Here is a 19,270-nt window from a genome sequence, read left to right as displayed (position 1 = left end):
TTTTTCTGGGTTGACAGTACTTTGGTACTGATCTCCTAGAATCTTCTCCTATTCTCTATTTCTGAAAATTCATGTTTTCATTTACAGAATTGATTTCTAGGTTTCTTTTGTTCTTTTTTTGTCTTTGAGATTTTTGGGTCTGCTTGATTGTGGTTCAATCCAAAAGGAAAAAGAAATCTTGATAAAAGCCTTACATCAATATACACAACTGTTCAATTTCTGTAAATGTGAGAAGTCAGTGGTGTTCTATGGTTTGTGAGATCGTTCCAGGTGATAGAGAAGAGGATTAACTTGTGGGAGAAGAAGGGTAATATGGAAAACAAATATGAGAGGACATCAGAAAATATTAAAATTTTTGAAAGGGTGTGCAGGATGTAAATTGAGGTGTGGAAATTTCACTCCAGAACTTTCAAGTTCAACCGTTGCATAAGTATGTTGATCATTTAAATATAAATATCTAACCCATTTTAACGGTTAAACTTGAAAGTCTTCAATGAATCCTTATCGTAAGATATTAAGTAGAGATTCGTCCAAGTGAGACCTAAAGAAAACGGAAGTCTATCTTTTTGAGTTTTGACCAGATGATCACCATGTTAAATGATAACCGAGGATATTTGTAAAGAAAGAAGAATCTGTTTATACTTTATAGAAAGGTTGAATCCATTGAACATGAACATTTAGCTAGTGACTTTTGTGGTAACTTTGCTATTTTTCTATGATTAACTCAAAAATATCTACATGCAATTCTGCATCTATGGAGCATATACTCCATCATAATATTAAACAGTTTTTTTTTTTTTTTTTTTTTGAGAAGATAATATTAAACAGCTAAAAAAACACAATTGGCTGGAATCATTTTCTTTATTACTGACAGGACCCCCCCGCCCCATTAAAATAGGTGTGAAGAGAAGAATTGACCCGCCCACGTCAATTATAACGGCTGGGCTGGGCTTGGGCTTGGGCTCTGGCTCTTTCAGGACAGCTCCGCCACCTCCAGCTTCGGCAGTAACAGTCACAGTAGGTAGGTAAGGTAGCTGGTCCAACCTCCTCCGGCGTAGCCAGCTCTCTCTCTCTCTCTCTCTCTCTATATCCAAAATCTGTGATCGGTGAATAAAGTAGTAGTATATAAAAACAAGATAAGCTGTTTGTCTGGTGCTGACATAAATTAATGCCGTGGTGGAATCCCATCATCATCATACCCATCGTCATCACCATCATCCATCCATCCATCTCCGATTTGTTTTTTTAAAGTTATATAAGCTACATGTGTACGGACGTCTTACATACCAGTGGCGTCCTCATAGTTATGGAAATTTCACCGTGCAAAATTTGCTTCAATTGTTTGTTTTCTTGTTACTATTTTTGTGATCACTATTCTAATACTGGGGTTTTTGACTGTCATCATCATCATCCTGAGCTCAATTCCATGGAGTCTTCTTCTTCAAGTTCTGATCTTTGCTTCTCTGCGGTGTTTGATTTGTAGAAAGTTCGTTTCTTTTTGACTGTTTTTGACACTGTTTTAGTCTCAATTGGAAGAGCTAATTTCAATGGCGTGTCTGCCGCCACTGATGACTAGTTCAACTGCCATCTGCTCCCCTGACTGTGACGATCGGCGGCCGTACCGGTCCCTGAGGTAAAACCTATTCATTAATCTTGCTTAACACTACTAATTTTTGTTGCTCTGTGAGTTCTTGATTGGAATTGGAATTAGATGTGTGTTGTGGTTAGAGGATTGGAAGATGGATTTGTGTGATGTGTGTGTTAGGAAAACTCGCAATACCCTTTGTTCTTGACCAATGACCGTCATATAGGTATGATCGTTGGAATGGTTGTGGTGAGAAGAACACGAAATCGACACGAAGCAAGTACCAGAGGAGGAGGAGGAGCCTTGTTCTTGGCTCTGCTTCTTCTGCTTCTGCTTCTGCTTCCCCTCGTTCCCATATTTATCAGCAGGTTCCTAATTTGCTCATCACCTGTCATAACTAGGCCGTCGTTTCGTATATTTACCAGACCTATCATCACCTCCCCTATGATGTCTTCACTTGTCCAGTTCCTAGATTTGTACTTGCCATTTGTTTATTTTCAGTTGATTATTTCATCATTAATCCCCAATTTCAAAGTTGAAAGTACTGTTTTGAACAATGCTAGGTTCTTAAGGCTGCCAGACAAAAGTTTACTCAGGAGATCTCCTTCCAGTCTAAAGCCAAGGACGTCTCTCTTGCAAAGGTATGATATGTCTTTCCTACTGAAATTGTACTGATAGCTGGTAAAGAATGGCTTTCTTTTATAGGTTAACACACTTGGCACCGTTTCAGATGATCTCATAACTTGTTCATGTATTCTGCTTAAGATGTAAATCGACCTTGTTGGAAGGACCTTTATGCCATTTCATCTTGCATACTAGAAACCAAAGTGCTTTTAGTCTCAGTTAAATGCTTGGAGATTCTATGTTGTTCAGTACTACTTGATGCTGCAGGCTTTGCTCTACATAGCAGCTGAAGATGAGGCATTTATGGCTTTTAATCGAGAGATGGATGCTTTCTCAATTCATAATGAAAGAAAAGGTGTTTCTGGCTCATCTACTCCCCAAGACCTAGCGTGGAATACTGTGGAGGGAATGCCATTGGCCGGAAAAAATATACATGAGTGGCAAGTTGAACTGGATGCTATTGCCAAAGAAGTTGAAGCAGAGCTAATTTCAAAAGACATAGGTTGTCATTTGGCTCAAGTTTTGGAGGCAGTGAATGTGGTTCTTTTTGAGTCAAGAGGCTTCAGAAGGTCACCCGTTCTTGGAGATGCAAAGAATTCATACTTGCACTTAGTTCTAAGCTCTGGAAGTGGAATTGGTGAAGTTTGACCCTTGCTTCCTTTATACATATTTAGTCACTGATTAAAGGCATATTTCTTGCTGATCTTCGTTTTTAAGGCTTTTGGAAAATTCTTCTGTGATATGATTATTTGGATATATTGACGTAGCATGATGGCTGAATATGTGTTTCCTTGTTGACAGCAATTATGCTTAGCATTATATACATTGAGGTTTGCCGAAGACTTAGTCTGACCATAGTGGGATCTCGAGTTGGGGAAGAATTTTTGATCTGGCCGCAAACAGGATATCCAGAGGTTTGTTATTATCGTCACTTTCTACTTTCTCATGGGTTCTTTCGAATGATTTAGCAAGAGCTTATGATGCATAGTTTTTATTTGCTGATGCATCAAAAATTCATAATATCTACTTTCTGGAATCATTATCATGTATCCTTACGTGAAGTCATGTACGTTTGGTCGAACTTAGAAACTGATAGCCTATCATTGTTCTTGTTTTTGTCTAGGAGCTGTTCAAGGTAACTTCAGGACACAGTCTGTTTGCAATTGTCAATGGAAGGTGTGTCGAAGACCCTAGATCAAGGGCATCGGATTTAACAAGCAATTCACTGTCAGGGCTTGAGATAGCTACAAACCGAGACATTATTGGGATTGCTTTGGCCAATCTTGTTGTAAGTTCTAAAATCACATCGTGACAAAGCATTTTATGTATTTTCATGAGCTATAATTGTCTTCACTTGCCATTAACTTTTAATTAACAAATAAATATCAAATATTGCAGAGGCTTCACTGGAAACATGCTTCAAGATCAACTCATGGACTGATGCTGACTTCTCCACTCAGGCACGTTTACAATGCTCATGATAAACTTTACAAAATCACTGATTCAAAGGCTCCTCTGTTACGACCCCGAGAACTCAGGTAATGTTTCTTTTGCCTCCTATGGAAACTATATATTTTTTTAATGTCACAAGTGTAAAGGCACCCTAATTAGTTTGAGGAATGAATATTCTTGTATTATGGTTTGGCAGCTTGACATACATGACTAACAAGTTCCTGTCGGTTTCTATATTAGAAATGCCATAATGTGATTTTACTTTGCAACAAAATAAAAGTTAGTTTCTTTGTGAAATATAACAATGCAAGTGAAGGGATGATAATCTCTGATCATTGTCAATGATAGGGTTTATGGTTCAATGATAGAAATGTAGCTCCTCAGAGTTTGCTTATTGAATTTATTCTGAGGCTCCACTTTCTTTTTTACATTGTTTGTTCCATTACCATTGTTCGTTAATGGAAATGTAATTACACAGTGGTCAATTTCTTCTGTATGTTCGTTGGCCACTTATTGGTTTCTCCCATTTAATACGTATTAAAGCAAGACTCCTTTACAGGTTGGCCATCATGGCTTCAGAAAGATTGTTGATTCTGCAACCACATAATTGGGCTTCGAGGAGAGACCATGGCATGATGTTATACTACAATAGGTATGTCTATTATAGATTTTCCCAAATTGATTTCAAAATTTGTAAATTCAATTGACTGGTCCGAAGTTAACATAATGGTGAATGCCAGGGAGTACGGGAAGGCTGTCCAAGAGCTTAGCATATGCATGGCTTTTGCCCCAGAAGAAGAGGCAGAAGTTCTTGAACCATTTGTTGAAAAATTACATCTGCTGCGGCTTGAATCATCATGGAAATCTTTAGAGCACTCAAGTCAACTGAAAGTCTCTTAACATTTGTGTACATAACCAGCGATCTCTCGGTTTTCTTGAACTGCATCTGCTACTGTTAATCTGTCCCAGAATTCTTGCCCTCAAATATGTATAATAGCATGAATTGGTCACTAGGGTTGATCATAAGATCTCAGGGAAACATTACTTCACCAACCAAGCATTACTTTGAGATTTTTCCTTATGGAAAGGAAGTATCAAAAGGAAAGAAACTTGGTGATGGAGGAGTGTAAGGCGTGGTTTTTCATCGGCAAAGCAAAACTAGTCCCATACTTGATCAAAAACTAACATAAAACATGATCTAGTATAGCGACAAATTTCGTCCATAAAAGTATGCCGAGAAAAGTTTGTCGGTAGACCTGTAGAAGTGGCAACAATAAAAAGGGACAACGAAATTTCATTGGCAACATGCAAATTTCGTCAGCCAGCAAAAGTACTCCTATGGTTAAATTTAGGAACTAAATTAAACATAACCTTTGCCGGTGAAAATTTCGTCTACAGAAGTGTCGGCAACAGTAACTGGAAGTGGATGAAGATGGTGCCTTTTTGTTATGAACATGCAACTGGAAGTTGGTGCGGTTATTTGTTTTTTTTTTTTTTTTTTGGTTAACGCTTCTTGGTGCGGTTATTTGTTACCCTCAAATTTCGAAGTTATCTTCCTCAATTTACAAATTCTTCATTATGAAACCAGATAAGAACCTGTATATGATGTAGCCGAGTTTCTCTACATCCACATGCAAAGTACGTATGCTGTACAAAATTACAAACTATATATGACATACAAAGCGTTGCAAGTTGAGTGCAACCCAATCTGCTAAACCAAGGTTTAGGCATAACAGCCTTTGAGCTTTAGTATAGTGCTGTCACTCGCCTCCATCAATCTTTCTAAACCTGGATCAGGATCAAGCAAAACTGGCAGTCTCTAGATCACTGGTTTAATGTCTGCTGATTCGATTAGCATATCCCTTCACGATTAAATATCTTGTATAATTCATTGTTGCTGTTGCACTCTGCATATTCATGCTTTATGGACCATTACTAGCGCAAGCAACCCTCACTTGATCCAGCAGATATTCTTGAGGCTGCAACCCATCTGCCTTCATCTGATAGAGAAACTTAAGGGCTTCGATGTGTAACCCATTCCGCAAGTAACTTGTAAGCATGGCATTCCAACACGCAGTAGATGTTGTATCGTTGACCGTCTGAAACACCAGTTTCGCATCTCTAAGTAGCCCGTTTCTTCCATACATATCCACCAACCCACAGTGCACGAAAGAATGGGATTCCACTCCAAGTTTGATGGCATTGGCATGAACTTGTCTGCCGCTGAAGCCATCATCATGCATCCTAGCACACGCCCTGAGGACACAAGAGATGATGCAAGTGTTCTTCTTTATCCCAGCCCTCCCTATTTCCTTAAAGTCACTGATCACGTCGAAAAACCTCTCTCCTCTAGAGTTATTGACCATTAAGGCCGTCCATGTGAGGGCATTAGGCTGCGAGAGTCCAATAGAAGCGCGGTGTGCAGCTTCGTGGCACCTCAATCTGCCGTAAAAGTTGATCAAGGAGGTGGCAACAAACATATCATGATTACCATGACCCAACTTTAGGCAGCAGCCGTGGAGTTGCTCCCCTAATCTCATATCCATCGTGCAGGCACAAGCGTCGACAACGCAAGCCATGATCCATGGAGGAAACTCAAACATATCGACATGATATTCCTGCTGGTGCAGCATGGTCAGAAACAATCTCAAGGCCTCCGGGTAGTCGGCATTGTGAGCATAAGCAACTATCAAGGTGGCCCAGGAGTTGAAGTCCTTGAGCGGCATTTCATCGAACAGGTGGTGAGCATTGTCTAAACCACCGTTAGTGACGTGGCGGAGAAGCAGGCGGTTGAGCAAGTGTAGAGGCGGTGGTGGGTTACGGCGGCCCTTCCTTTTCCTAGTAAGGTGGGACTGTAAGTCGAGAGCTGCGCCGGAGTCCGAGCAATCGTTGATGAGAGAAGCATACATGCCATTGTCAGCTGGGGCTGCTGCTACGGGGACTCGGAGCCCATCCATCAGCCGCAGAATATCGGAGGTGCTGCACCTGGACCCACATCCATTCTTCTTCTTCTTCTTCTTCCCCTTCCTAATGTTATCATTATTATTATTCCTATTCCGGTGGGGTTTAACCAGCGGTGTTGGAATTGGAGGAGTTGTAGTATTGTTGGAGGCAAGAGTGTTTGATTTTGATTTTGATTTTGAGCTGCGCGGGAGGGGTAACCTGACTTTGGATATGGACGGGTTGTTGTGGTTGGAAGCTGAGAATCTAGAGCACTGGTATGTGTATTGTTGAGGTGCTGCAGTTCCCATGTTCTAATTTGTTTCGGGTCTGAAAATAGACTGTTCTGGTTAGAAGGAGAAATAGGATGCCATGAAACAAGTCTACTCTTTTTGTGTACCCGGATCTTTTGGTGGACATATAACTCAGAAAAACAATAGACGCCTTTAGTTCAGGTAAAACATTTGTCGTAAAAGGCTAAAAGCTGTCTTTCCTCACCGATTGGAATTGGAGTCATAAGTCTGTAACCCAATTGTTTCAACAGTAACGAGCCCCTGGTGAAGAACTGGGGAGTTCGGGTTATGCTGCCTAGTTCAGTAAGTTTAAGATAAACCCACCCCTTAATTTATTTACTTCACCATAATCAACGTAATGAACAACAATGTATTAGTAAACATCAAGCAAGCAAATTTCAACAACAATCTTCCCATGGATTCAAATTATGGTGATATGGGGAGCAGGTATTATGAACCCTGCAATGAGAGCTTTAATATGTACTTTGGATGAGAAGGAAACTGATAATTAAGAAATTTAGAGGAACAGATTATTTGTCAATCATGAACTTTTGGCTCTTCAACTGTTCCCTATCAGTTAATTAACGAGCATGCATGATCATAATCAGAAGTACAAAATCCCACACTACATCATAATTTCCTATCAAGACCCTCCAAAGAAAGGAATCGCATGTACAACGGAAAGAGGCAACATAATCCTTGCACCCATGACGAGATGTGGTTCAAACAATTTTCGTCATCATTGTTCTGCAACAGCTGGTTCTGCCTCACAGAAATAGTCCTGCCTGTAATTGAAAAGATCGTCATGGAGGTGACACATTCAAGGAGAATTTAGATTTATGTGAAACATTATGAAAGAGTGACGATATCGTTCTGTTTACTGAATTATTTAGTTTTAGTACGAGCCATGCCTTTCTTCATCACATTTACAAATCAAAACGACATGAAATTCACTTACCGTATTTTCCGTGAGAGTTGGTAGAGGCCTGTCCCGGCCATTGCTACGTTGACACTAAGAAGATTCCAGTTCTTCTGCAATTACGAATTACAGAGACCAATAATCAAAATCAAGCGAAAAATCCATCCAGAAAAGCCGCAAAAAATAAAAACAGAATCAGTAAAGAAAACAAAAGACTATCTGTAATGTCTACATACTACTAAGAAGGAGATAATGGGGGATGAAGGCAAGCACTTTTTCCTCTTCTTCAACATGTGACAAGTACCCTTTCATTGCCCAAAGAAACAGGAAGGAAAGTTTCTTCTGTGACATTGTTCCACCTAAGTCTATGAATGTTTGTTGTTATGGTATGATTAGAATTCAAATGCATGCCATTAGTATATTAAGGAGTTCACTGTGAACAGGTTATTAAGAGACCTCCCATGTTGTTGAAAACATCCTCTCTTTTTTGTTTTCATAAGTGACAAACATAAAGCCGAATTCTCAAAAAGTAAAGGACCATTCTTTTTAATTTTGAGAAGAAAATAATTAAGTAAATCTTATCAGCTGTGTTTACTACTTGGCTTTTTGTTCAGCAAGTAGAGATTAAAAATATAAACCAATCAACTCCCTTCGAAGGAAAAAGGATATGTAGGGTCCCAATTGACACAACAAATTTCATAATAACGAACATGAGAACAATAGAAAGTAGAAACGTGAGTTGTAGATGCATGCATCACCAAAGTATGAAACACTAGTCAGTGTTAAGTAACTTAAAAAAGAAAAGTAGCCATGTGACACTATCAGAGTCGGAGCAGTTATAAGCAATCTCGGATCTTCTAGAGGGCAGGACCATTATACTCATGGTGATACTTACAGGAGTGATAACAGTACAATAGCGTGACCAGACAATTCCAGTGCATGCAACGGCTGGGTAATATCAAACAAAAAAGAGTGAGAAAGAAATAACTCAAGGTGACTAAATAATATGAAAAATGACTGTGTTTCTTTACAGCAACACTAGTTTACAATTAAAAATCAATGTGTATATGGTGTGTGTGCTCAGACACATGTTTGTAACTTTGATAAACATAAAACAGCATCATTGAACAAACCTATTTGCTGAGGATATGGAAGATTTTCAGGTGGTTTAGAGAAGTCAGCAATATTAGCCATGCTGATGCCCCATTTAAAAGTCGGTGCCCAAAAATGAACTGCAACAACAGAGTGGTGTAAGGTTCTCCGACAGTACAATAACAGACAATAAACAACAAATGGAATTAGATTGAATAATCTGTATGCCAATAAATCACAATGCAGCAAGAAAAATCATGGGGTGCTCTTAACTCACTGAACTGATTAAAGAGTGGTTTCAGGCGGCCTAAAGGGTAACAAAAATTTTGCAATTTATTAATTAATAAATTAGCCCAACTTATTTCCAAGTTTCAACCAATGCTTTGTCGTAACCACAAATTTAAATACAAACAGAACAAGTGGTAAACTACAGGCTCTGAAAGCAACATTCTTTCTCATTTGAGGTCATTTCCATTCATATTTTATGCTCTGCAACTTTATTAACCACTAATTTACTTTCACATTTGGCAACCCTAGTTTCTAAATTTGCAGTGAACTTGATCAAAATTAAACTGCAAAAAACTAATCTTGATCAAAAAAATTTGTAGTTTAACTAATTGGGTATGTTGTAGTGCAAAAAGATGATTCATTTTGGGTTTTCGAACAATCCCAATTCCTAGAAACAAAGTTTGAGTCTTTGATCAATCTTTTTTCTACGAAAATGATCCATCAAAGAAACGAAACGAAACGAGACAAGCAATTCAATTCAATCCAAAATGAAAGACCTAATTCGCCAAAAGGGCAAACAGAATCAAAGATAGAAACTTTGATAATTTTGATGAAATTAAATCGAATAATCGGAGAATTGGGATAGTTAGAGAGTGAGACTCACTGGTTTTAGGGCCGACCGGGTGGTTCCACAGCGCTTGGAGCTTTGAAGACGCCATGAATCTTCTCTCTGTAACTATCTCTAGCTCCTCCCTCAAAAGCTCAATATCTGCTCGACTTTGTTCTCTAAGCCAATTATATGGTGCCAAAAAATAGCAATGTCCAACTTTTTGGGCCCTGTACAGCTCTACTAAGACATTTATGAGTCTTTATAAATACTGCCAAGAACTTGAAATTCCATTCACAAAGTTCCATAGTCATTCTCTATTTAATTACAGATTTAAAGACTACAAAGACTTTTCGGATCCTATTTAATAACTAATCAAATTAAACTACAATTTTCTACCATACAACTCTGACTAAAAGGATGTCTTAAACCAAATAGAAGAACCTGATTAACTTCGCCCTTTCGGATTGACATCAAAATGCCTCCCATATTTCGAGAGCATAATCTTGCTCAGGTATCCAATCCCATCCTTAAGCACCCAATTCACCGCCGCAGCTGTAGGAATTGGGGAAAGCAATCCAACAGCATAAAGCAAAGCCTTTCAAAAAAACCAAAGCACAAACTCATCATCAATTCAACACTACAAAATACACGAATGCGTGCTGCCGAAAGAGACTGCAAAACTAGCTACCTGTGTGGCAAGCACACCACTGACATGGCTAGCGACGCCCTGAACTGCTCTCCAGTCTCCAGAGAGGGTAGTCCAGATAATCACTAGCAACACTATGAGGAAAGCCTTCTGGAAGCATCAATTGCACAAATAGATTCTTGCATTGCAGCCAAAGACTCCCAAAGCTTACTGAAGCCAAGCCACCGCCATTAGCAGCAACAAAGCCGTCCCTCACAAAATCAGGAACGAGCTTTGTCCACTTGCCTCCCCTCACTTCCCACACAGACTCAACATCCTCCTCCTCCGACGCTAGGGCATACGCCAGCCTGAGCTGGCACAAGCAACACGCCACGGAGGCCAACAATATAGACGAGAACAAAATGAGGTTATGAGATCATGCACCACCGTTGTCGCTGTCGTCATGCCACCACCACGAGGATGAGTCGAATGGATTATTCCAGCCGCCGCCGATGGCCGGCAGGAGAGCGGGTGCGGTGAGTAAGTGTTTTAAAGGCGGCAGGACGTGAGAGCGCAACCCATCTCTCTCCCTCCTCTCTCACTTTATGTTGCTGCTTCCGTACTAAACCCTTTCACAGGGTACGTATGAGGTAACGTTTTGCTCCTCATAAATTTCGGTACCTCACGTTTTGACCCAAAAGTTGGCCATTTTCAATTAATTCAGGTAACATTTGTCTTAAAAACTGAGAGATGACAAGGTAAGATGACAGGGTATTTCCTCCCCGATTGGTATTGGATCAGGAATGGATTCCTGCTCCAGTTTCACGCAGTGTTAAGTCTGCAAGCCAATTGTTTCGACAGTAACCCAGTAACAAGCCCCTGGTGAAGAACTGGGGACTGGGGAGTTTGGGTTATGCTGGCTGTTCAATAAGTTCAAGATAAACCCACCCCTTAGTTTTATTTACTTTCCCATAATCAATGTAATTAACAACAATGTATTAGTAAAAATCTAGAGCATCAAGCAAGCAAATTTCAACATCTAAGTGGCTAAACACAGAATCTCCCCATGGATTCAAATTATGGTGATATGGGGAGCTGGTAATATAAACCATGCAATGAGAGCTTTAATATGTACTTTGGATGAGGAGGAAACTGATAATTAAGAAATTTAGAGGGGCAGATTATTTGTCAATCATGAACTTTTGGCTCTTCAACTGTTCCCTATCAGTTAATTAACGAGCATGCATGATGATAATCAGAAGTACAAAAACCCACACTACATCAAACTTTCCTATCAAGACCCTCCAAAGAAAGGAATCGCATGTAAGAAATCAAATCCAATACAACGGAAAGAGGCAACATAATCCTTGCACGCATACAAACAATTTTCGTCATCATTGTTCTGCAACAGCTGGTTCTGCCTCAGAGAAATAGTCATGCCTGTAATTGAAAAGATTGTCATGGAGGTGACACATTCAAGGTGAATTTAGATTTATGTGAAACATTATGAAAGAGTGGCGAAAGAAAAATTATGAAAATATCATTCTGTTTACTGAATTATTTAGTTTTAGTACGAGCTATGCCTTTTCTTCATCACATTTACAAATCAAAATGACATGAAATCCACTCACCGTATTTTCCGTGAGAGTTGGTAAAGGCCTGTCCCGGCCATTGCTACGTTGACACTAAAAAGATTCCAGTTCTTCTGCAATTACGAATTACAGAGACCAATAATCAAAATCAAGCGAAAAATCCATCCGGAAAAGCCGTAAAATAAACAGAATCAGAAAGGAAAACAAAAGACAATCCGTAATGTCTAACATAATACTAAGAAGGAGATAATGGGGGATGAAGGCAAGCACTTTTTCCTCTTCTTCAACATGTGACAAGTACCCTTTCATTGGCCAAAGAAACAGGAAGGAAAGTTTCTTCTGTGACATTGTTCCACCTAAGTACATGTACATCTATGAATGTTTGTTGTTATGGTATGACTAGAATTCAAATGCATGCCATTAGTATATTAAGGAGTTCAACAGTTCACTGTGAACAGGTTATTAAGAGACCTCCCATGTTGTTGAAAACATCCTCTCTTTTTTGTTTTCGTAAGTGACAAACATAAAGCCGAATTCTCAAAAAGTAAAGGACCATTCTTTTTAATTTTGAGAAGAAAATAATTAAGTAAAGCTTATCAACTATGTTTACTACTTGGCTTTTTGTTCAGTGAGTAGAGATTAAAAATATAAACCAATCAACTCCCTTCGAAGGAAAAAGGATATGTAGGGTCCCAATTGACACCACAAATTTCATAATAATGAACAAGAGAACAATAGAAAGTAGAAACGTGAGTTGTAGATGCATGCATCACCAAAGTATGAAACACTAATCAGTGTTAAGTAACTTAAAAAAGAAAAGTAGCCATGTGACACTATCAGAGTCGCAGCAGTTATAAGCAATCTCGGGATCTTCTAGAGGGCAGGACCATTATACTCATGGTGATACTTACAGGAGTGATAACAGTACTATAGCGTGACCAGACAATTCCAGTGCATGCAACGGCTGGGTAATATCAAACAAAAAAGAGTGAGAAAGAAATAACTCAAGGTGACTAAATAATATGAAAAATGACTGTGATTCTTTACAGCAACACTAGTTTACAATTAAAATCAAAGTGTATATGGTGTGTGTGCTCAGACACATGTTTGTAACTTTGATAAACATAAAACAGCGTCATTGAACAAACCTATTTGCTGAGGATATGAAAGATTTTCAGGTGGTTTAGAGAAGTCAGCAATATTAGCTATGCTGATGCCCCATTTAAAAGTCGGTGCCCAAAAATGAACTGCAACAACAGAGTGGTGTAAGGTTATCAGACAGTACAATAACAGACAATAAACAACAAATGGAATTAGATTGAATAATCTGTTTGCCAAACTACAAATCACAATGCAGCAAGAAAAATCATGGGGTGCTTTCAACTCAGCGAACTGATTAAAGAGTGGTTTTAGGCGGCCTTAAGGGTAACAAAATTTTTGCAATTGATTAATTAATAAATTAGCCCAATGCTTTGTCGTAACAACAAATTTAAATACAAACAGTACAAGTACAAATTTAAATAGAAACAGAACAAGTGGTAAAATTATAAGCTTTGAAAGCCACTTTCTCATTTGATCATTTCCATTCATTTTTTTATGCTCTACAACTTTAATAACCCCTAATTTACTCTCACATTTGTCAAACCCTAGTTTCTAAACTTGCAGTGAACTTGATCAAAATTAAACTGCAAAAATCTAATTTTGATCAAAATTAAACTACAAAAAACTAATTGGGTATGTTGTAGTGCAAAAAGATGATTCATTTTGGGTTTTCGAACAAATCCCAATTCCTAGAAAAAAAAAAAGTTTGAGTCTTTGATCAATCTTTTTTCTACGAAAATGATCCATCAAAGAAACGAAACGAGACAAGCAATTCAATTCAATCCAAAATATAAGACCTAATTCGCCCAAAAGGGCAAACAGAACTAAAGCTAGAAACTTTGATAATTTTGATGAAATTAGATCGAATAATCGGAAAATTGGGATAGTGAGGACGGAGACTCACTGGTTTTAGGGCCCGCCGGGTGGTTCCACAGCGCTTGGATCTTTGAAGACGCCATGAATCTTCTCTCTGTAACTCTCTCTAGCTCCTCTCTCAAAAGCTCAACATCTGCTCGACTTTATTCTCTAAGCCAATTATATGGTGCCACGTGTACGGTTAGAGTTGTATTTCCATATGTTGTTTTGCTGAAACGGTGGCGTTTTGGTCAACTCCTCCAGTTCTTTTCAACAACGGTGTACCAGGTCACTAATAATACTCCCAAATAAATAAATAATTTAGAAAAATAAATAGCAACGCCAAACTTTTGGCCCTCTTTCAAGACATTTTATGAGTTTTCATTTCAGTCTAAATATGCTGCCTAAACCCTAAAATCCATTCACAAAGTTCCTTTGTCAATCTCTGTTTAATTACAGATTTAAAGACTACAAAGACTTGGGATCCTATATCATCACTAATCAAATTAAACTACAATTTTCTACCATACAACTCTGACTAAAAGGATGTCCTAAACCAAATAGAAGAACCTGATTAACTTCGCTACAATAATGAAACTACCGAGTACAATTCCGATTAAAGGGATGTCGTAATTTGCGACATCTGCCCTGCCAGTAAAATTACCAGCACAATGACCTGTGTCAAGTATTTCAAGAACCCTCTTCTATGCAGTAAATCAGCATCCTGATAACCAAGGCCGACCAACCCATTTATATGAATCCAGGGTTTCAGACCACAACTTGGACGAAAGAAGGAGCTCATCTGCAGCAAGTGCCACACCCCAAAAAGACTAGTCATCGCTTCACATAAGTGATAACTTGCGACCGTCCCTTCTCTTGTCACATCTTGTTGTCCTGTTAGTTAGTCTTTCCATTTGCAGCAACTAATGAATCAAGGGCAAAAGCATGAGATCCAATGATAATCCCAATGACGGTTTCTTTTCTCATTTCCTATGAGATGCCATCATGGAACACCATCTGTAGGTCATATCAGCAAGCAACTGATGAGGCCTCATAACCCGGACGAATTCTATTAGGTGCAGGTCTTGCAATAAGACCATCTGTAACCCAACCCGCTGATTCCCCATCAGTTTTGACGTGGTCGAACTCCCTCCGCACATAATCTAGAGACATTTCCAGTCTTCCACCTGGTCTGCAGTCAATGGAAGTTCCTTTTGCTTCATATCCGGCATTCTTCTCCAACCAATACAGATAATTGACATGGAACAGTGCTTTGAGCATGTCTTGTAGTGAAGATGTTTCTTTAAGAACCACCTGATTCACACCAATATTTAAGTCACAACCAAAAAGTATGAATGTACATGTGTATATGCAAACATGGTATAGAAAATGAAATTGCACTAGGGTTTTCACTTTTAACAAAAGATACGAAGACATAATCTTGATTTTATATTTCTTATAGATCCCCTTTGTTTGGCTGTTTTCCCATCCCAAAAGACTGGTGAAATAAACAGGAGAACGAGGGATTAGAGAAAAAGATAATTACTCACACAGTATCTTCCCCTGTGTTCAGTCAAAATATAGCCTTCTTCTTTAAATAAACTGAACAGTGCAAGCACATCCTCCTTGTTGTTGATTAGATCACTGAGCTTGGATCCCAACTGCAGCCTTTGCTCAATTTCAGCAGCTGCATCCTTCGCTTCTGAAGATAATACTGTTGGCGGTGCCTAAAGATTCAAAGGAAACAATGCATGCAAATGAGACTACACAACCTTCAACATAAGCATTTATGAATAATTATCTGATTCAATCTAGTCTAGTATCATGAGTAACTACTAATTGTACAAATATTTCAAAACCTCCAAATCAAGTTAAAAAGGCGACACCATAAAATATTTTAAGTCCGTTTCAAAAAATATTTTAAGTCACACTCAGTAGTGTTGTGCTAGAAGCATCATGGCTTCGCAAGTTGAATAATTTCCTCAAGGAATGATTAATCAAAATTATATCTACTAGGCTTTGTTATCTCTCTCTATCCCTTTCTCAGCAGTGTGCTGCAATAACATTAACCTCTGTTGCGTGGGGTTAGACTTTAAATCCTATGATGCCATTTATCAGATCTCCATTTCCTCAACAGTGATCTATGACTCTTCTACCATCTTGCTCCCACAAGACACCACACAGCCTTCAGATTGAAATCTCAAGGCTGTCTCACATCACTCAAGTTAATAAGTCACATGAGGAGAACACGAATAACTCACTCTGTTTGCTGGCTTCCAGTTAAGAAACGGTACAGCTGGAAAAAGCGGTTCCTCCTCGTTCACCTCTTTGACAGGAGGTGCTTGGCCACTAAGCAGATATTCGCTGAAAACCAAACCTTTGAAGCAACCAGGAACATATGTTTATTAAGTTTGTAAGTCAGATCACCACGAACTAGTTATTATTTGATTTTCATATGAAGATAGGTATAAATAGTGATGCCGCAGGTGATACAGATAGGTCTGGTCATCAAGGAAAAGTAATTATAGTATCACGACATAACCCATTTGAATGCTGATGTACAACTTCATATTCCACATGCTACGATTCCAATTTAAATACATAGGCCTATCAGTGTGCTGAAACTGAATCATCATGAATCCTTATTTTCACATTTTGGGAAGGCAGTCATGCAACAGAACATTTGGAGTTCTTATTCAGTGAAAAGCATGTTTGGTAATTTTTTTCAGTGAGAAGAATATTTGGTATTTCATGCACAACAAGACTTATGATGAATGAAACGTGGATAAAAAGAGAAAGAGGAATTACTTGCACGATAAGGATTTAAAGTCCTTATTTGAATGGCTTGATACGATTTCAGATTGCAGAACATGTGGATGCAAGTGACCACACTAAAAGAAGCTAGGCCAAGAGACGTAGAAGATCCTATCTGGTTAGCCAATGCTATACCAAGCATGATACCGATAAACTTGCTCACCATTCCCTGAGCTTCACCCTTAGCAATAACCTACATTTTATTAAGCATCCTTTCAGATTAGTACAACTAGGTAAAATAATAGACCAATCAAATTCTAGCGCCATTTGATACCTCAGCAAAGTTCCTCTGAGCAGCAAAACCAGCATAGAAACAGCTCCTGGTAGCAGCCTGTCAAATGATAGTGGTACATCATTACATTGGTTCAAAGTGAGGAGGATGAAACTGTGGGTTCAGCATCCTAACATGATTATCTACTGAAATACCATAAAGGTTCGTATGCAATTAAACATAAAAGCATAAGAGTATGTACTGAAATGATACACAGTTAATATCAAAAAGAAAAAACCACATGTCATTTCAAAGTTGGAAACTTGACATCGGAAATAACCTGGATAAGTGCAGCAGCTGAGCGCCCTGCGCCGGCAGCAGCACCAATCAAGAGAAAATAATTGGGAAATGCAGGAGTGAGCATTTCCATTCCAAAAGCAGCATTTTCCATAAGATCAGCAAACAGCCTCCACCCTTTCGGATTGACATCAAAATGCCTCCCATATTTCGAGAGCATAATCTTGCTCAGGTATCCAATCCCATCCTTAAGCACCCAATTCACCGCCGCGGCAGTAGGAATAGCTCCTTTCCCCAATCCAACAGCATAAAGCAAAGCCTTTCAAAAAAACCAAAACACAAACTCATCATCAATTCAACACTATAAAATACACGAATGCGTGCCGCCGAAAGAGACTACAAAACTAGCTAGCTACCTGTGTGGCAAGCACACCACTGACTTGGCTAGCGACGCCCTGAACTGCTCTCCAGAGAGAGTAGTCCAGATAATCACTAGTAACACTATGAGGAAAGCCTTCTGGAAGCATCAATTGCACAAACAGATTCTTGCATTGCAGCCAAAGACTCCCAAAGCTTACTGAAGCCAAGCCACCGCCATTAGCAGCAACAAAGCCGTCCCTCACAAAATCAGGAACGAGCTTTGTCCACTTGCCTCCCTTCACCTCCCACACAGACTCAACATCCTCCTCCTCCTCCGACGCTAGGGCATACGCCAGCCTGAGCTGGCACAAGCAACACGTCACGGAGGCCAACAATATAGACGAGAACAAAATGAGGTTATGAGATCCACCACCGTTGTCGTTGTCGTCGTCGTCATGCCACCACCATGAGGATGATGAGTCGAATGGATTATTCCAACCACCGCCGCCGCCGCCGGCATTGTTGTTGTCTCCGGCGTCGGAGCCGCCGCTAACCGGCAGGAGAGCGGGTGCGGTGAGTAAATGTGTTAAAGGCGGCAGGACGTGAGAGCGAAACTGTGGCGGTGAAGTGATACGGAGGGAAGAGAAGAGTGGAGTTGATTTTAGAGGAGAGGAGCATGGCGCCGCGGCGGCGGCGGCGTAGGGACGCGGTGGAGGTGGGAAATGGATAGTGCTTCCTTGGGTGAACAAGGACTTGGAAGCGCAACCCATCTCTCTCCCTCCTTTTTCTCACTTATGTTGCTCCTTCCTTATTTGACCAAATAAACCTTTTCCCTTTCACAAGGGTATGTATGAGAGACTATGAGGTAACGTTTTGCGAAATAATTTTTCGTTATTTAGACTGTAAAAATTAATTTTTTTTTTAATAGTGGACGACCTAAATCAATCCAAGATGAATACATATTCAAAAAATTACGATTATGGAAGCATTAATAATTTTCAATTTAACTGAAAATTTACACAAATAATCTTCTGTGGTGGGGTTGCGCCAGGCTTGGCTAGCTTCCCGTGGTCGTCCTCTCTCCTGAGTCAAGGCTCGGGCTTGGGACAGGCCTAGGCTATTTGGTTATTTTATGTTTTCAGTTTTATTTTTACTAGTTACTTAGATTTGTCTCGCTGTTGGCAGGTAATAAATCCCTGCAAGTACTTATAGGGCTAGTTGGGCTACATGCCTGTGTATGCACTTTAAGTGCCTTGTTTGGCCTAGTGAGGCGACGATCATTGGTTAAATGGTCGCAACCTCCTAGCGGCAGGGTGAAACTAAGTGTCGTCGGATTTATTTTCCGACAACAACATAATAGGAAAGCTGTGAAATTGATAATTATGCTACATTGTAATCGAGTTATCTTTCCGTTATGTCACCGCTTTGTCAAAGCAAATAGAGTATCCAATATAGCACTCTTTGCTAGTTAGTGCGTGTTCGAATACAGTTATTTTGTACAAAGTCCTGATATCAATATGCTTATTGTAATCAGGGATTTAGGCTCAACGTCCCCCCCCCAAGTATTCGATAGTTTCATTAATCAAGTTTTGAGGGCAGCCGCACCAACACTTTATTAAAAAAAGAAAAAAAAAAAACTCATAAGCAAATAAAGACTTAACAATTAAAGTGC

The 19,270-nt window shown here is 39.4% G+C and overlaps 5 protein-coding genes across 7 annotated transcripts; 1 reads left to right on the top strand and 4 right to left on the bottom strand.

Moving 5' to 3' along the window:
- Positions 1 to 843: 843 nt before the first annotated feature.
- LOC133741100 (uncharacterized) lies at positions 844 to 4,710 on the top strand. 3 transcript variants are annotated; one of them, XM_062169037.1, is made up of 10 exons: positions 844 to 1,021; positions 1,524 to 1,633; positions 1,812 to 1,953; positions 2,149 to 2,226; positions 2,477 to 2,846; positions 3,011 to 3,123; positions 3,333 to 3,497; positions 3,608 to 3,747; positions 4,221 to 4,313; positions 4,402 to 4,710. In XM_062169037.1, exons 2-10 carry the CDS (start codon positions 1,548 to 1,550, stop codon positions 4,559 to 4,561), a joined length of 1,347 nt encoding a protein of 448 aa, XP_062025021.1. In that variant the 5' UTR covers positions 844 to 1,021; positions 1,524 to 1,547; the 3' UTR covers positions 4,562 to 4,710. The 3 variants fall into 3 exon arrangements, with proteins under 3 accessions (XP_062025021.1, XP_062025023.1, XP_062025024.1); XM_062169039.1 differs by having other exon boundaries at positions 1,007 to 1,025; XM_062169040.1 differs by lacking the exons at positions 844 to 1,021; positions 1,812 to 1,953 and having other exon boundaries at positions 1,044 to 1,633.
- Positions 4,711 to 5,583: 873 nt separating this feature from the next.
- LOC133737946 (pentatricopeptide repeat-containing protein At1g31790) lies at positions 5,584 to 6,618 on the bottom strand. The gene has a single exon (XM_062165406.1). It carries the CDS (start codon positions 6,616 to 6,618, stop codon positions 5,584 to 5,586), a length of 1,035 nt encoding a protein of 344 aa, XP_062021390.1.
- A 760-nt stretch (positions 6,619 to 7,378) lies between these two features.
- LOC133741102 (mitochondrial pyruvate carrier 4-like) lies at positions 7,379 to 11,348 on the bottom strand. Its single transcript, XM_062169042.1, has 7 exons — positions 10,432 to 11,348; positions 10,185 to 10,338; positions 9,798 to 9,970; positions 8,947 to 9,045; positions 8,709 to 8,761; positions 7,853 to 7,926; positions 7,379 to 7,679 (listed from the first exon to the last, which is right to left on the bottom strand). Exons 3-7 carry the CDS (start codon positions 9,850 to 9,852, stop codon positions 7,634 to 7,636), a joined length of 327 nt encoding a protein of 108 aa, XP_062025026.1. The 5' UTR covers positions 9,853 to 9,970; positions 10,185 to 10,338; positions 10,432 to 11,348; the 3' UTR covers positions 7,379 to 7,633.
- A 143-nt stretch (positions 11,349 to 11,491) lies between these two features.
- LOC133741101 (mitochondrial pyruvate carrier 4) lies at positions 11,492 to 14,122 on the bottom strand. The gene is made up of 5 exons (XM_062169041.1): positions 13,966 to 14,122; positions 13,109 to 13,207; positions 12,872 to 12,924; positions 12,000 to 12,073; positions 11,492 to 11,808 (listed from the first exon to the last, which is right to left on the bottom strand). Exons 1-5 carry the CDS (start codon positions 14,018 to 14,020, stop codon positions 11,763 to 11,765), a joined length of 327 nt encoding a protein of 108 aa, XP_062025025.1. The 5' UTR covers positions 14,021 to 14,122; the 3' UTR covers positions 11,492 to 11,762.
- A 190-nt stretch (positions 14,123 to 14,312) lies between these two features.
- Positions 14,313 to 18,423, bottom strand: LOC133741099 (protein root UVB sensitive 1, chloroplastic). Its single transcript, XM_062169036.1, has 7 exons — positions 17,655 to 18,423; positions 17,282 to 17,557; positions 17,005 to 17,061; positions 16,725 to 16,923; positions 16,178 to 16,293; positions 15,467 to 15,643; positions 14,313 to 15,230 (listed from the first exon to the last, which is right to left on the bottom strand). The coding sequence occupies exons 1-7, from the start codon at positions 18,366 to 18,368 to the stop codon at positions 14,946 to 14,948; spliced, it is 1,824 nt and encodes a 607-aa protein (XP_062025020.1). The 5' UTR covers positions 18,369 to 18,423; the 3' UTR covers positions 14,313 to 14,945.
- Positions 18,424 to 19,270: the final 847 nt, after the last annotated feature.

The sequence above is a fragment of the Rosa rugosa genome, chromosome 3, assembly GCF_958449725.1.
Source record: "Rosa rugosa chromosome 3, drRosRugo1.1, whole genome shotgun sequence".
Taxonomy (NCBI): domain Eukaryota; kingdom Viridiplantae; phylum Streptophyta; class Magnoliopsida; order Rosales; family Rosaceae; genus Rosa; species Rosa rugosa.
Note: the sequence above shows the minus strand (reverse complement) of the source record. Positions and strands in the feature narration are given on the sequence as shown.

Bases quoted from the DNA above. Each gene is read 5' to 3' on its own strand.
- LOC133741100 (XM_062169037.1), top strand. From the start codon at position 1,548: ATGGCGTGTCTGCCGCCACTGATGACTAGTTCAACTGCCATCTGCTCC. The intron at 1,634-1,811 runs GTAAAACCTATT...ACCGTCATATAG, and splicing joins CGGCCGTACCGGTCCCTGAG to GTATGATCGTTGGAATGGTT. The intron at 2,227-2,476 runs GTATGATATGTC...TTGATGCTGCAG, and splicing joins AGGACGTCTCTCTTGCAAAG to GCTTTGCTCTACATAGCAGC.
- LOC133737946 (XM_062165406.1), bottom strand. From the start codon at position 6,618: ATGGATGGGCTCCGAGTCCCCGTAGCAGCAGCCCCAGCTGACAATGGC.
- LOC133741102 (XM_062169042.1), bottom strand. From the start codon at position 9,852: ATGGCGTCTTCAAAGCTCCAAGCGCTGTGGAACCACCCGGTCGGCCCT. The intron at 9,046-9,797 runs GTGAGTCTCACT...CTGTTGTTGCAG, and splicing joins CCCGGTCGGCCCTAAAACCA to TTCATTTTTGGGCACCGACT. The intron at 7,927-8,708 runs GTAAGTATCACC...TCGTAATTGCAG, and splicing joins ATTGTACTGTTATCACTCCT to AAGAACTGGAATCTTCTTAG.
- LOC133741101 (XM_062169041.1), bottom strand. From the start codon at position 14,020: ATGGCGTCTTCAAAGATCCAAGCGCTGTGGAACCACCCGGCGGGCCCT. The intron at 13,208-13,965 runs GTGAGTCTCCGT...CTGTTGTTGCAG, and splicing joins CCCGGCGGGCCCTAAAACCA to TTCATTTTTGGGCACCGACT. The intron at 11,809-11,999 runs GTGAGTGGATTT...TTTCAATTACAG, and splicing joins CAACTCTCACGGAAAATACG to GCATGACTATTTCTCTGAGG.
- LOC133741099 (XM_062169036.1), bottom strand. From the start codon at position 18,368: ATGGGTTGCGCTTCCAAGTCCTTGTTCACCCAAGGAAGCACTATCCAT. The intron at 16,924-17,004 runs GTATCAAATGGC...AATAAAATGTAG, and splicing joins CTCAGAGGAACTTTGCTGAG to GTTATTGCTAAGGGTGAAGC. The intron at 15,231-15,466 runs GTGAGTAATTAT...GGTGTGAATCAG, and splicing joins AACACAGGGGAAGATACTGT to GTGGTTCTTAAAGAAACATC.